The sequence below is a fragment of the Vanellus vanellus genome, assembly GCF_965231255.1.
Source record: "Vanellus vanellus genome assembly, chromosome: 2".
NCBI classification, from domain to species: domain Eukaryota; kingdom Metazoa; phylum Chordata; class Aves; order Charadriiformes; family Charadriidae; genus Vanellus; species Vanellus vanellus.
The window spans coordinates 66,752,156-66,767,669 of record NC_138906.1 but is presented as its reverse complement, the minus strand read 5'-3'; the positions used below and the strand labels follow the sequence as shown (position 1 = coordinate 66,767,669).

At 35.2% G+C, this 15,514-nt stretch overlaps 1 protein-coding gene across 1 annotated transcript in view; it reads left to right on the top strand.

The window, feature by feature from the left end:
- The window catches only part of ATP9B (ATPase phospholipid transporting 9B (putative)), a gene marked incomplete at its 5' end in the record, with an annotated part of 74,379 nt that extends 60,163 nt beyond the window's left edge, over positions 1-14,216 (top strand). The window contains 11 exons of the mRNA XM_082499177.1: positions 619-717; positions 3,532-3,621; positions 4,059-4,203; positions 4,537-4,601; positions 5,082-5,237; positions 5,392-5,456; positions 6,650-6,758; positions 9,626-9,683; positions 10,350-10,553; positions 12,946-12,978; positions 13,788-14,216. Coding sequence (XP_082355303.1) covers positions 619-717; positions 3,532-3,621; positions 4,059-4,203; positions 4,537-4,601; positions 5,082-5,237; positions 5,392-5,456; positions 6,650-6,758; positions 9,626-9,683; positions 10,350-10,553; positions 12,946-12,978; positions 13,788-13,924 — 1,161 coding nt within the window. The 3' untranslated portion in view covers positions 13,925-14,216. The remainder of the gene's footprint in view (positions 1-618; positions 718-3,531; positions 3,622-4,058; positions 4,204-4,536; positions 4,602-5,081; positions 5,238-5,391; positions 5,457-6,649; positions 6,759-9,625; positions 9,684-10,349; positions 10,554-12,945; positions 12,979-13,787) is intronic.
- Positions 14,217-15,514: the final 1,298 nt, after the last annotated feature.

Here is a 15,514-nt window from a genome sequence, read left to right as displayed (position 1 = left end):
TGGTGTTAAGGGGCTGAGGGAAAGTGAGCTGTCTCACTTCAAGAACAGATGGATCCTCAACCTTATTGCTTAAACTTTAATGCCTTCATCCCAGTTCTGTGTGGTCCGTGGGCAGGACCTCTGAGCGTTGGGACTGTAGCTCTTCCTCCAGGATATGCTGTCTCATTGCTTGGCTGCTGCTTTCTGATAGATTCTCACTAGGGTCAGAGACTGTTGTGTCACATCATTTGCTGACAAATGTTCTCTCTCTTGTAGTTGTCTGCATCCTCACTCTTTTCCTCAAGGTAGTATCAGGGCCATAAGAAAAGGCTTTTATGCTTTCCCTGCTGTTCAGCTGTGCCAGTGGGTTTCCCCAGAGTTTCATCTTGTCTTCTTGTAAATTGGGACATTGGCCCTTGTGAGGAGGGAAGGGGAATGGAGCTGCCTGAAGTAAAGACAGTTCTTTTCTGCTTCATGTGTTATTGCAGTAAAACCTGCCTGTTAATTTTAGTTTAAAATGCACACATCAGTATGTTTTCTCTGGTAGTCTAATCCCAAAAGGTACCAGAAAAAGGTTGGAGAGAGATGTCATATAGATTTGGAGAACAAACACATTAAAACTTTTACATTATTTTGCAGATATGGATGTTAACAGGAGATAAACTGGAGACAGCAACTTGCATTGCAAAAAGTTCTCACTTAGTGTCTAGGACTCAAGATATTCACATTTTCAGACCTGTAAGTATAGTTCCAACTTTTTTGTTGGTTCATTAAAGGACAGCTAATAATAATGTTGCTTTGTTTGATTACTAGTTGGCTGCTTGTTGAAAATTGATGGGTTATTGTACTGAGTGTCATAATAATGGTCAAGAGAGTAGTACTTAGGTTGTTATTCAAGGATGTAGAATAACAAAGCATTGCTTCTGGTTAAGCATCCTTGTTTCTAGATTTACTGATATGCTACAGAAATGTTTGTAGCCATGTTTGGGTGACCCAGGTTCAGATGTGTTTTACGATCTTCACTTATGCATAAGACATAGTAAGGTACCTCTGAATAATGATGGAGGGGTCTGTGGGAGGTGTTGAGCCAATAGGAAGGAGTGTCCAGGAATTTAGGCTGTCTGAATGTGGTTCTTACTTGTTCTAGCATTTTCATTAATAGAATTCTTCACACTCAAGCAGAATTAATCCTGAATTAAACTGTGATGCCAACATCCAAAATTAGATTATTTTTTTATATTGTGATATATATTTGCATTTTATTAACAGATAAGATAATTGTTAGATAATTGTTTAAGATAATTGTTAGAAAGGTAAACTGAATATCTTTTTCTGTACATTTTGGTTATATTTGCATAGCATCAGCTCTACTGAAGCCAAATAAAATTAGATTTTCCAGAAGTTGATAGATGCTGTGTGATCAGACATAATGTGTCTGTGTTTGTTCTAAATGAACCGCTTGCACCTACAGAAATAATTATATGAATATAATTTACATGTAAATGTAGTTTCTTCTGAAGCATCAGAATGGCAAATTAGGCCCTGCAGACTACTATTTGCAATTAAATTATTAATGCTTCTGATAAAACTTCAGATCAATTTTTGTTGACCTTTCCATGTTGTAACACCACAAATTAAGTCTTCCTGAACAAAATCTATTTAGTTGAGTCAGATTTTTATTTTCATTACCTCGACTGGTAATAAGAGATCAGCATAAAACTGTGTTAACTCGGAGTATGCAAAGTTTTAAATTAGTTAGAAAATGGATTTATACAGAATTATTTCTCTGGCTGTATTTGTTGCAAAGAAATAACTACTGGATTAATGTAAGAAAATACTAAGCATTCTTAACACTTCTATTTTAGTTATAGATTAGTAAATAAAATGTTATTTACTACTTTGGCTTCCCAAAACAATTTATGTTGTTTTTAATGCTCTTCCTTTTTATTCTGAGAAGTCTCAGCTTCTCATTTTGTAATAATGTTCGTATATTGTTCTAGAGATATTTAAAAATGAAAAAAAAAAAAACCCTCCGTGCATCAGTGTATGCCAAGTGCTGACATCTCTTAATCTCTGTAATTCAGAAAGATTATAATGGACCAATGTAATCCAGGGTTCCTAACAACTGGCAGACAAGGAGCTTTCTCTTTACATGTTTAAAAGGAGGAAAAAATTCCCAATCGGGGCATGTGTATGGGTTTTTCTCTTTGCAAGTGCTTTTTAATGTAACTAAAATTTTGTGTAGTAGACCCCATCTGGAGGGAGAAAGGTCTTTGGACTGCATCTGATTCTGGGTAGTAGTGGGACAAAGACAAAACTTCACATTCAGTGTAATTAAGACTCATATTTTAAAACTTATTTAATCTAAGTGCTGACAGAGCCAAAACTAGAAGTGTAATCTATGTGTGGAACTGTGTCTTACATGAGAGCTCTAGAATACATTGATCTTTGGGAAAAACAAAACCAAACTGCCAGTCTCCTGAAAATCTGGTTATAATTTAAGTTTTTCATGTTCTGTGTTCTAGCTCAAAACTTGCCAAAATCTATTTGGTAACCTTTGACCATTTTTTGCATTTCGCAGTTGGGCCTTTCTGAAACAATAGTTACGTAAATAAAAAAAATCTATGATGTAGTTTGTATTATGCCATTTGATCCTGCTTGCATACTCATGAAAGATCATAGAATCACAGAATGGTTTAGGTTGGAAGGGACCTTGAAGATCATCTAGTTCCAACCCCCCTGCCATGGGCAGGGATACCTCCCACTAGACCAGGTTGCCCAAAGCACTGTCCAACTTGGCCGCAAACACCTCCAGGGATGGAGCTTCCACAACTTTTCTGGGCAACCTGTTCCAGTGCCTTACCATCCTCAGAGTAAAAAATTTCATCCTGATACCCAATCTAAATCTACCTTTTTCCAGTTTGAAGCCATTCCCCCTTGTCCTATCACTACGTGCCTTGTAAAAAGTCCCTCCCCAGCTCTCCTGTAGGCCCCCTTTAGGTATTGGAAGGCCGCAATAAGGTCTCCCTGGAGCCTTCTCTTTTCCAGATCCAAAAGGATTAGTATTGTTGAGCATTTTTATGTGCCTTTTGAAATCTATGTCTACTTACCCAAACTGAAGGAACTATTAATATTAACATTTTGCATTATTCTAAGAATATATTTTACTGATTAATAAATAAAAGTTTTGGGATTTGCTTTGTCTTTTGTCTATTTTTTTTTTCCTCTGGCCCTGCCAAGACAGAAAGACTCAAGTCAGCTTGAACTTAAGATATTTTAATGTCATGAATTCATTAATTTTTTTAGCCCTGGTCTGCTTTGGTGAGGAACCAGTTAAGCTGACTATGTAGATTTCCTTGTGTGAGGATTACTTTTTCACTCTGTAAGATTTGAGGCTTGTAGTCATATCCCATGGGTATTGGGCTTGCACTGGGGTAAAACACTTGTTGAAGAACAAAGGCCTTCTGTGTATGAGTTCTCAAAACCTGATTTATTTAGGCAGTTTTTTAAGAATATAACGAAAATCTTTTAAGTGAGCGTTTTTTATTGAAGGTTACCACTCGGGGAGAGGCTCACTTAGAACTAAATGCCTTTAGGAGGAAGCATGACTGTGCCTTGGTGATATCTGGGGACTCACTTGAGGTAAGAACTTGATTGCTGTTAAATTACATTTATCCATATGCTTATGTTCAAAAAGTAAAGTATTGGTGTCTTCATGCTTTTAAACATTTTTCCAATATTTGCCCATACTTCAAGTTGTCCTTAGAGAGACTTGTTTTTCACTGAGTGCTATGGGCAAATGTTATTGGTTCTCTGGTCTCCTATACGGTAATGAAATGGAATTTGTATGCAGTGTGCTTAGGTATTCTCTTAACCCCAAAATTGTTGGCCCTCTAAATGAAAGACAATGTCAGTTTAAAATAATAAAACCACAGTCAGGAGAATGTGGCTTTTTTTCTTCCAGATAGATGATGTCCATGCAAAACTTCATAAAAGAATTCTTTATACTGTGTTTTTGCCTTAGACTACACGTAGTAGTATTTAATCATAAGTAAACGCGAGTGTATTTTTTTCCTTAGGTTTGTCTGAAGTATTATGAGCATGAATTTGTAGAGTTGGCTTGTCAGTGTCCTGCTGTAGTGTGCTGCCGATGTTCTCCCACCCAAAAAGCTCATATTGTGAAACTGTTACAGCACCACACTGGAAAACGCACATGTGCAATAGGTAAACGTTGGCACAATCTTTATTTGCACTAGCTAAAATCTGTAATAAATTTAAGCAGTAGATGGCACCATTGAGAAATAGTTGAAACAAAACCAAAGAGTCTTCTTTATCAACAGCCAGGTATTATGTAGCTGTAGCAGAAAATACCATTCTATGAGAAAGGTGCGCTTATCTTCTTTATTCCACAGGAAAAAGCCTTGATTGCTGAAGTAATTAGTCATAATCCATAGATTAATTGTAAGAATGTAAAGGTATATCAGGGGCTTATAAAATACTGTAAGGCCAGGGGAGTGAAACCTCTGAAGAGCTGAATATTGCAGTGACATTTTCCAGGTGATGGAGGAAATGATGTCAGCATGATCCAAGCAGCAGACTGTGGAATTGGAATTGAAGGCAAGGTAACGCTAACAGTTTCATTGTCAAATACGTACCACATAGTAGTTTAGTAACATGGGATTAGAAGCTTTATTCTTAGACAATTCTTGGTGAATCGATCATTTATAATTAATCATTCTAATTAATCGATCATTTCTAAAATAGGCTGTAAGATGAGAAAAATTCTTAGCCTTTGAACTAATATTTTCTTTTCTTCTATGTCCTCTGCTTTATCTTTTTAGATACAAAAAGCAAGAAAAGCAGAAAACACTATAGTTATTTCTGTGTAGCATTTACCTGAAGAAGCAGGATAGGCGATTAAACTTGTTCTAGCCTCTATATCTTAGAATATGCACAAAAAATTGTCCTTTGTCTCATTGCAGGCTTGATTTCTGAAGCAGAAGCAAACTTGACTTTTAAAATTAATTATCAATTATAGTTTTTAAATTTGAAACATCTTCTACAGTGGGTTTCATATTTGGAATATTTTTGTCTTGTTCTAGGAGGGAAAACAAGCTTCCCTAGCAGCTGACTTTTCTATCACGCAGTTTAAACACATAGGTAGGCTGCTGATGGTACATGGTCGAAACAGTTACAAAAGATCAGCAGCACTTGGTCAATTCGTCATGCACCGAGGCCTTATTATTTCAACTATGCAGGTATTTAAAACTTCATTTTCTGAATAGTTAAAAATGCTGTGGCTGTCTTTGAAATGTCACAAAATCTTAATCAACCAGTATTGTTTTTTTTCTTTATGGTAATGTTTTGTATATAGAATTATATTAAATATATATAATTATCTGCTTTTTGTAGGCTGTATTTTCATCAGTCTTCTATTTTGCATCTGTTCCCTTGTACCAAGGATTCCTAATGGTAGGGTAAGTCAAAACCAACAGTTACGATATCTGGTAATAAATATAGCAAACTAACTTGTTAAATAACATCTTGTAGTTGGTTTCTGCCTCGTTTTTTATATGTTTATCACTGGTATGCTACCAAAACCTGGAATGAGTGTATAAAGAAAAGTCGACCTAGGTTGAATATGCACTATATTGGCTGGAAGCCTCATTACCAGTTCTCTGAAGAGAGGGATCTGCATAGCCTTAGAAGAAGATACCGTGTAACCTTTTTCACATACAGGGTGAAAACAATAGAATAAATCTCGCAGACCAGTTTCAGCTGTTACACAGATTGCTATGCAAGCCTCAGTGAGAAGGACAGATTTTTCTGTTAAAAATGGAGCTGAAGCTACTGACTATGAAATTTCCTCTGAGAGTGCACTACCCGTCTGCCACATAGATTTCTGTTTAGGTGAATGTGTGCAGGATTAGGAGCACCCTGCTCTTGTTGCAGAAGCTGCTTTAGTAAAGTGGTTCCCCAAGTCATACAGCTCAGGGATATGCATACACATTCGTGTTTGTCCCTGCTCTCTGCCCCCTCTGTCCCAAGAGGTTCTTTTTATACTCCTTGTAAACAATAACTTAAATCAATAGTAACTTAAATCGTAGTGAAATCAAGGTCTGATTACACCAGACTCTGCAGAGGCAAGCAGTAGACCTCTCCAAAATGTTTGTAAATAGTTGTGCTAAACTCCAGGAAAGTACATGCTTTACTATCTGGCATGTGTGTTCTAAAATCCAAAGCTACTTACAGAGCTGTGCAGACTTTCGTTCGTCTACCTACCTATGCTGTGATGTCCAGAATACAGTGCTTGTTTTTGCTGCAGTTTTCATGCCATCATCTGAGGATGGATTTAAATATCAGGTTTTTGAACTGCTTGTCCAAATTGCAAGTGCACAGGGCGTATGGTAAGAGACGATAAGCTTGGGTGATATATATAGAAAAAAGAAATTTACTAGTTTTGAATGTATAAAAGCGCTGTAAGTTCACGACTGGCAGCTCTCAGAAGCACAAGAGCAGGTTGCATGTGTAAAGCTGTATTGGTATCTGCCTCAGTACTGGGTAGAAGAACCAGTTTAATTCCACTTAGATAAAAAGAATAATCGAACTCAGATCAGTTTAAAATCGTATCATACAAAAGTGTCGATTTATGTGCTTTCCTTTCACCTAGGTATGCAACCATATATACTATGTTTCCAGTCTTCTCTCTAGTATTGGATCAGGATGTGAAGCCAGAAATGGCATTACTGTATCCAGAACTTTATAAGGATCTCACAAAGGTATGAATGTCCTCGGTGCACAGATATGAACAAATGCTGGAATGTCCAGCATGCAAAACTGGGAATTCTTAAGGTAATTTCCTTAAGGTATTCCATTCAAGACAGAAGCACAACTAACGTAATGCAGACTTTTCTCCTATGAAAATAATCCATGGTACCAAATGTTCCACTCAGTTTTATTAATAAATCTGTTAAGTCACCAATGGTTGAACTGAAATAGTTCAAACATGAAGTTATGTTATGTAAACGTTGCTTTCATTCTGGCCCCAGGATCTCTAGGGATCTCGGGATCTCTGATCTGGTGTTATTTATGCTTGCTTTTCCACAGCTTCTTTTTCAGTTATAAATGGTAGATTAAGTTATAGATTATATTTTTTTCCCCTAAGTCCCAGAAATTACTACTGACCTCTCCAAAACCTGACTTTCTTTAAATAACAGGTACTGATAAATGATATCTCTTAATTGAATCATCTGTAGATACTGCTTTCTGTGTATTTGCACATACCTGCAAACAATGAAAATGTATAATTTCTTTACCTGCAAAAGTGAAAAAGATCTCAAGATTCTGTTTTCATAAGTTTTTTGAAAGGTGCTTCTGCTCTATCTTAAACTGTCAGCTAGAAAAGTTATGATCCAAGACAGAAGAAGGTAGTATTTTTAGGGATAGTAGATTATTTGAAGATGTGTCTAAAAGTTCAGAAGCAGACTGTAGTCGAAGAGGGTCCAAACTTTTCAGAGCCTTTGTCTTTTTAATTGTACTAAATTAGTTATTAGCTGTGTTAGGCTGGGAGAATTTTTTCTCATCTTTTGGAGATCTTGAGTCTCTCTTTCTCCTCTTCAGAATCTTTAAAGTTTCTTTGTGAGATTTCAGCCTATGATTAATCTCAAAAGAGCATAGCCTTACACCCGCTAAAGGTAGTTGTAAGCTTGCCTGTGGAAACCTGGCGATGGAACTTGGAAGCATCTTATTTCCAAAGATAGAAATTAACCTGTACTCAGAAACTGCCCAGGATGGGTAGATTAATACAGGCTAAGTTCTCTGTTTAGGTTTAAATGACAATTCTTGGAGATGCTGAAGCACTGGCTTTCCCAGCTTATGTTGCACCTCTGTTAATATTAAATAAATAGAACCCAAATAATTCTCTTCAGAATTAAAAAAGAGAATGTGGAGAAACTGGAGAGTACAGCTCACTGCATTGTGTGGGCCAGATGATGATCTGTGAATGACTATTGATGAGTAGTACAAAAAGTTATTTGTGTGCTACGTTTGACTTCACTATTACAAGGTAATCTTATTGTGTTACAACAATTTATGATCATGCTGCCGTATTCATGACACTATGAAGCCTATGTATTTCTGCACATCATTTTTCAAATTAGGGGCTCTAAATGCAAATCTCTACCAACGCTGTTCATCTAAATGCTATTCAAACGTGTTGACGTGGACTGTAATTGTCTTCCTTGGGATTGGTTCCTTTTCTGGGAAACGATTGTGACGAAGATGCTTTTTAGATTTTTAAAAGAATAAGATATATTGGCACAAGTGAATAAGGTATATTGACAGACTCTAGCTCCAGTGCAAGAAGAAGAGAAAATTAAAGCTTCATGAAGAGAGACAGGTGTGGCCACATACCCTGGAGGACCCACTGATTCAATATTACTGTTACTGCGGCTCCTATGGAGTTATAGGTAGAAGAGCTGATGAAAATTTGAAAGGAAGTACAAGTAAGAGGGCCCCCTGCTTTTGTCTGAAAATGATGCACAGGCTGTTGTGCAGCATTCCCTAGAGGCTCAGGAGTGACTTACCCCTTCTAGTTCCATAAAGGTGAACTCACGCTCATTCTTATTTCACAAATCTCGCTAATTGGGAGCTATGGTTGAAGGCGGAAGCAGTGTCCAGTACTCACAGGGAAAATTAGTAGGCACTTATAGGATAAAAAAAAATCTAATGGTTCTGTGTACTTGTATGAATTTTTTCCCATACTTTCAGTCTGTCACCGACATTCTAGACTATATACACAATTATGAAAATGTCTTTAGCACCTTGCCGTGAACAATACCTATCCAAGAAAATGTTTTAGCCTATACTGAAGTAATAGAAAGAGTTAATTCATCACTTCCTACAGCAGTGAAGCACATTTCTTTATAAAGTGCTGATTCTTCCCAATTCCTGAGTGATCACTTCTTTTGTGCCAAAATGGCTGCTTTGTTTGCTGTTTTATCCTTTTAAATGCATGTCCTTTCAGCTCTGCAATTCTAACATATTTCATCTGTACCCTCACAGAATGCGAGTCATATGCACATGCACAGCATTTACTCTGATTTATGTGTATGTTTCAATCTATAACATTCACAACCAAAGGAAGATTTAAAAGGTATTTGGTAATAGTTACTTGCTGAAAACTTATAGTAGTCATGTGTTTATTCTATGAATGCAAATGGACATTTCATCCAACATTTAGAGGTGACTAGTAACGAATTTTGTTTGAGGTTTAGGCCCATAGGTATGCAATGCTATTTTTCTTGAAGACTACGTTTTACAAAACAGACATAAAAACATTTTAAATAAAACAATAAACTAATATTACTGTAATTATCCCTCTGAAAACCAGCCAGAGCATTGCAAGGTAAAGCATCTTTGCTGTTTAAGGCCTTAACTGTCCTACCCCCAAATTTAGACTTTGTGCGATTTCTATAAATGAAGAATCATAAAAAGAAGTAGAAGCTTTTTAGCCTATATTACTTCAAAGACTGCTTATTTTATTTGTGAAATATCTCTCTAGTGATTAACTATTAAAAATATATGGACTGAGTAGACTTAGAAAAAATAAGTTTTGTTTAACTGTCCTCTCACTTGTTTCCCTTAGGGAAGATCTTTGTCATTTAAGACCTTCCTCATCTGGGTTTTAATCAGTATTTACCAAGGTAGGAGAGAGTCCTAATTTTACTGAACTGAGAATTTTTTGTCTGCTATTAGCAGTATTGTTTTTCAGCTGCAGGTTGAATTCCCAGTTACGTATATTGCTTTCTGTTTATCTCGTAAATCGATATTCCTGTAGTGTGCCAGGCCTATTCAAAACATGGTGTGGATTGGTATTTTTATTGATGCATGTCACTTAAAAAAGGACATGTTTTTAATTAAATGCTAATCCAGAAAAATTGTAATGAGTGCTCACCACATTGCGTATATTTACACAGTAGTTTTCTTTCATGGAATAACAGAAGTACTGCCGAAGAAATCTGAATTATGTAATCAGTTAAAAGTAATTACACTTTCAACAATATCTCATTTATTTGTAGCACTTGACGAAATGAGGTTAATTAACAGTTCATCAGATATTGCACTAAAAGGTGTTTAATTTTCTAATAGTTTTATTTCTTCGCAGCTTTGCTTTGGTTGTTTTATTTCACATGCACAAAGTACAGTAAATATTACTTCTGTTCTTTTAGAAAGATCAATGTTGTTACCATATAAAAATTTACTGGGTAAATTTTCATAATAAGCAATCAAATGTTCAGTGTGCAGTTGTAAAACTGGTACGCTGAAATTTCATTTCTCAGTGAATTGTTAACTTTGTGTGCCTTTCTTAGGTGGTATTCTGATGTATGGAGCCCTGCTGCTGTTTGAATCTGAATTTGTACATGTCGTTGCCATTTCCTTCACTGCCCTAATCTTGACTGAGCTCTTGATGGTTGCACTGACCATACGAACATGGCACTGGTTAATGGTGGTGGCTGAATTCCTCAGTCTTGGCTGCTATGTGGCCTCTCTTGCATTTCTAAATGAATACTTTGGTGAGTAATAGTAAAAGTATTTTAGCAAAGAACTGTGCTTTATATTTTTAATATTTTTCTCCTTTTTTAAAATAAGAATACGTGATGTTATGCTTTGTGAAATACAGCTTTCTCCATAAGAAATATGACTGAGTTGAAATTAGGCTTAATTAATGTTGGGTTAAAATAGTCTCTTCTTTTTTCCTAGAGTTTGACAATCTTTATTACTGTTAGTATGATTTATCTAGATTATAAACTTTACCCAAACCACGCATGCTTTTTTCATCCCTGATCTGATCTTGACAGTCCAAACTGTGTGCCTTAAATTGGCTTTGAGATTTGTACTATTGCAATGGATATGATTTTAAAAAAACAGGATCTTTCACTAAGTTGGTGAACTATTTTGTATGCCAGACCAAGCGGGCCTCATTAGATCTAATCCACAAGCTCAAAAGAGCTGAAGTGAGGCAGAAGGCTATGAGGATAGTTACTTTATATAAGAATCATTGTTTCATAATTATATTAAGATTGCTTTGCTTTAAATTGCAGTATCCCTTGCTCTGTCTTGAGATTCTGATTGTTAATAGTTCACAAGATGAAAGAATGCGTTTTAACTGCAAATCTTAGCAGTCAAGGATCTGGCCATCAAAACAATACATATTTCTTTTTATATCAAATTATCCTTCAGTAAAAACAACTATCTCAGTCTTAGTGTGATTTTACAAATGTAACTTTTACAGAAATATATATATAACAATTTTGATTATACCTCACAAGGAGTAGAATCCAGCTCCTCTCTCTGTTTTCCAGGAGCTGATGAGCAAGGAGTTTTCAGTTGTCACTTCTCATAACGGAATTAGATGTTATATAGGAGTTTCTAAGAGACTCATTGTTCTGCTTTCACTCTCGTGTCCCAAGTATTCAAGACTAGGGTAGTGTATTTACATTATATAATTATTTTTTTAATCAGAAAATGCTTCATTGCCTGTCCCAGAAGTTCTGTTACTTCCCAGATTTCTCGGGAGTCAAATTTCAATGAGGAAATGACCCTGCTGGGCTTCATACTTGTATTATACATTATTTCAGATTTGTCAGAGTACCTTTTTCTTTTCTCTGACACTGATGCACGCTCTTTAATAGAGATTATAGGGTTGACAGATTACAAATGAAAGGAACAATCAAGAACAGATACAGGTACTGGCTCTTAAGTCTAAACTTCCAGGAACTTCATAAGGCAGAACTTGCTGTTTTGTCTTTTAAAATTTTTGGTGTTGGTGACAGCCAGTCCTTCCATCCTTTGTAGATGTTGTTCAGTGAGAAACACCTTTAGGTGGTTTTCACAGACGTGTAAAAACTGCAAGGACATTGTTTCTTGCAACCTTTCTGTAAGGGGTCCTTTCTTACAAGCCCAAGCAACTGAGTAGGTACATGGTTGCATGGCTTCTTGCAGCCTGGGAACTTAACTGCTGTATTTTTCATCATTAAGGGTACTGAAAAGGCTGCATTTTGATGGGCTTTTGCAAAGATGTATTTTACTGTGTGTTATGAATCAGTTAATCTGTGAAAATGCATTTCAGTTACTCACTTCTGCTTAATGCGGATTGATCTAATCTCTCACATTACAACTTGGGGGAGAGAGTCTTTTTTTGTGCATGTAATGTAGTATAAACCTAAGTTATGGTTTACAGCTCAAGTTATAGAACAACTTCTGTGTATCAGGGAAAACACTCCAGTCCAATAGTGCTTGACTTCATTGGCAAATGAATTGTTTCTTTCAATGATGTTACTTATAAGCGTCATCTCCTCCCAAAGAAATGGTATCGTAAGTATGACAGGGAACTCAAATTAGAAAGACAAAACTATTTGATAGTGCTTTACTATCCAGTAAATCCAGTTTTTAGGTTTCTAAAGAAATTGTACACAACGGCTGCATTATGCATGTCTCTGTTACGTAGATTTTTAGTATGTCTAAGCAGGCTTAGGCTAAAACTGTATAACAAGTTTTTACACTGAAATCTAATATACAAAGTATTTTTAATGAGTAAAGTTGGAGCAGTAAAGCATTTCTTTACTGCATTTTCTGAAGTGAATTTTCATTCACATTAAACCAGCTCTGATCATGTTGTTTAGATAGTAAATTATACCTTGAAGTCAAATGTAAGAAAACTGCCTACCTAGTTACAACCTTAAAATATGACCAAGTATAAAATCTGTCTTTTGAAAATGTTTTGGTTCAATTGATGTTTAAAATATTCTTATCATCATGTAAAAGGCAATAATATTCCAGTTAATGTTACTTACATCTTTTTCATTTCCCTTTTGTGTTGCTAACCTGTTTGGGTTTTTTTCACATAACTTCCATATTTTCTGTAAATCTAGCCTTTCATTTTCATTCTCCCTCTTTGTGAAACAGGTATAGGCAGAGTGTCTTTTGGAGCTTTCTTAGGTACGTGAAGTTTAACTTTTCTTGAAGTTTTTTTAAGTCTTTAAAAATTCATTAAAGAGTAGTAACTTATTTAATATGCATGTTTGTAAATAATGGAAAAAAGAAAAAGAAAACAAACAATTCTTCAGGTTACCTCGTTTCTGGGATCTTTCCATAACTTAGTGCAACCTGACCATTGCAAATATGGTCAAAAAATTTCAGTAGCAAGTGTATGGTGTCACCATTCTTGTTAATGCATGTCACAAAAAATAGCTTTTCACTGTGGCTTGTGGCAGTATCACTACATAGTTTTCCCTTTAAATTTTTGGGTTCTAATTTAGTCTCTATGGTTTTAAGAATCATTAAGTCTAGGTGTTGTGACTGTTTCAGAGAAAAGTAATCTGAATATGGAATAAAAGATGCAAAAGGGTAACAGAATTTCTGGTTTGGAACTTTTATTATAGTGGGTAAAAGTCATTCTTACTAGTAGAAAAATAAGCTGTCTTAACTTTTTACTATGAGAAAGTTTTACTTTTAAACTGAGATTCTGTTTCCCCTGAAATTATTTTGTGCTGCAAAACAGTGGAAGGACCATAGAGGAACTCTGAAGGTCCTGTCTTTTCTATAGAAAAGAGTTGGCAAAACCAAAATGTTGAGGTCAACTTTCTCTTTCTGTTGTTTTGTTGCCTTTTTAATTTTTGTAATTTTGAATGGTCTTGAACAATAGCATAAGCAAACAAGTAAGAGATTTTTATTGACTTTGCACTATGGAAGTTCCAGTTTCCGTGTTATCAGCTCCCATTACTTATTTTCCCTTTTTGTTTCTGCAGATGTTGCCTTTATCACAACTGTGACCTTCCTGTGGAAAGTGTCAGCAATCACTGTTGTTAGCTGTCTTCCACTTTACATTCTCAAGTACTTGAAGCGCAAATTTTCTCCTCCAAGTTACTCCAAGCTTACCTCTTAAAAGTAATTATATTCCAATGGTTTTTCACTCACACTAGTCTGCAAATTGCACATTCACTGTGCTTTAGTGTCTATGGATTTATGTTGGACTAAAGAAATTCAGAAAGAATTGAAAAATCAAAAGTGATAGAATGAATAGAGCACAAAAAGAGGAGGAAACATCTGACAGGTACAATAACACAGAATTACACTAACAAGACTATCAAAGATAAACTAAATTTTCTTCATATTGATTTTTTTTTTTTACTTTCAGTTGCTATGATTATAAAATAAAACTGAATTTCCTTTGATTTGACAATGCTTCTGAATGGTTTCATTGCTACTGTAAAGGATTTTTTGCTACTGTAAAGGATTTTTTCCTACTGTACTAATCTTCTGCAAGTTGAATTGGAAGTTTCGCTATTTATTACATAACTTCCCTTCTTTAATTATTACATAACTTCCTAATTTAAATCCTTTCCTTTAATATTTATATATGGGAAAGTTCATTTGTCCATACTTACTATAACAAACCTAATACCTGTAAATGCCCACGTCTGTATTAGCAGCTAATTATTATTCCTCATCAGACATTGAGTAAAATGCACTATTTGAATTATGTACTGATGTCTGCATAGCACAGTATTATTTTAGGAGCTGTTGTCCTATTCTGTACTTTCCATTTCTGGCACCAGTAAATATTATGAATCTGTGATGTTGACAGCAGTTCTTTAAATGCACATTACAGCCAGGTTGCACAAAAGCTAATTAAATTTAAATTACAAATTCTATGGTAATTCCACTGCACCTATTGATATGTACAGATATCAGACATGGCTGCTCAGTAAATATGTTTTAAAATTCTTACTCATTTTGTATTTGTAAAACTGCAAATAGTGTCGAAGTACGTTTCTATATATGAGAAGTCCAGTAAACATTGTATTAGCTAATATGTTTAAATTGCCTTGTAATCTGTTTACTTAGTTTACTCAGGTAAAAGAAAATAAGACAAACACATGAACATTATGCTAGGAAAATCTATCATCTTCCAAGTTGTAAATGTTACATTTTTATAACTTAGTTTGGGTGCAACCTTATTTAAAAAAAAAAACAAAACTCACAACAGTTTTGCGTGTTGTTAACTGTCAGAGTTGAGTATCTTGGCTGAGTTACACTTTACAGAGATTGAAGATTTGTTCCAGAAACTCATAGACTCTGATACAATCTGAAGGGTCCAATTCTTGTGTACTGTACTGGAAAGTAGGATATATTTTAGTTTTCCATTGTGATATAACTTTGCTTTCTCAAGAAGTACGTATAAGGAATCTGGCATAGTCTATTAATCAGTGGAAAGGAACAGCATAATTATCCATGCTTTATTTATTAAATATTTATGTGTGTGTTTTTAAAAAACACTTAATATGGATGTCATTTTCATGTTTGACTGTATGCCTTTACAACATAATTCCTTGTTTAGTCTGTTATAACTTTGCCCTTATGCCATTATTATATTGGATGAGTAATATTTAAGTGATAAATATAACTACTTCCTGGGAGAGCAGAGGAAACTGCTGCAGAGCTATTTGGACTCCATTCCACTCCATTAATTTTT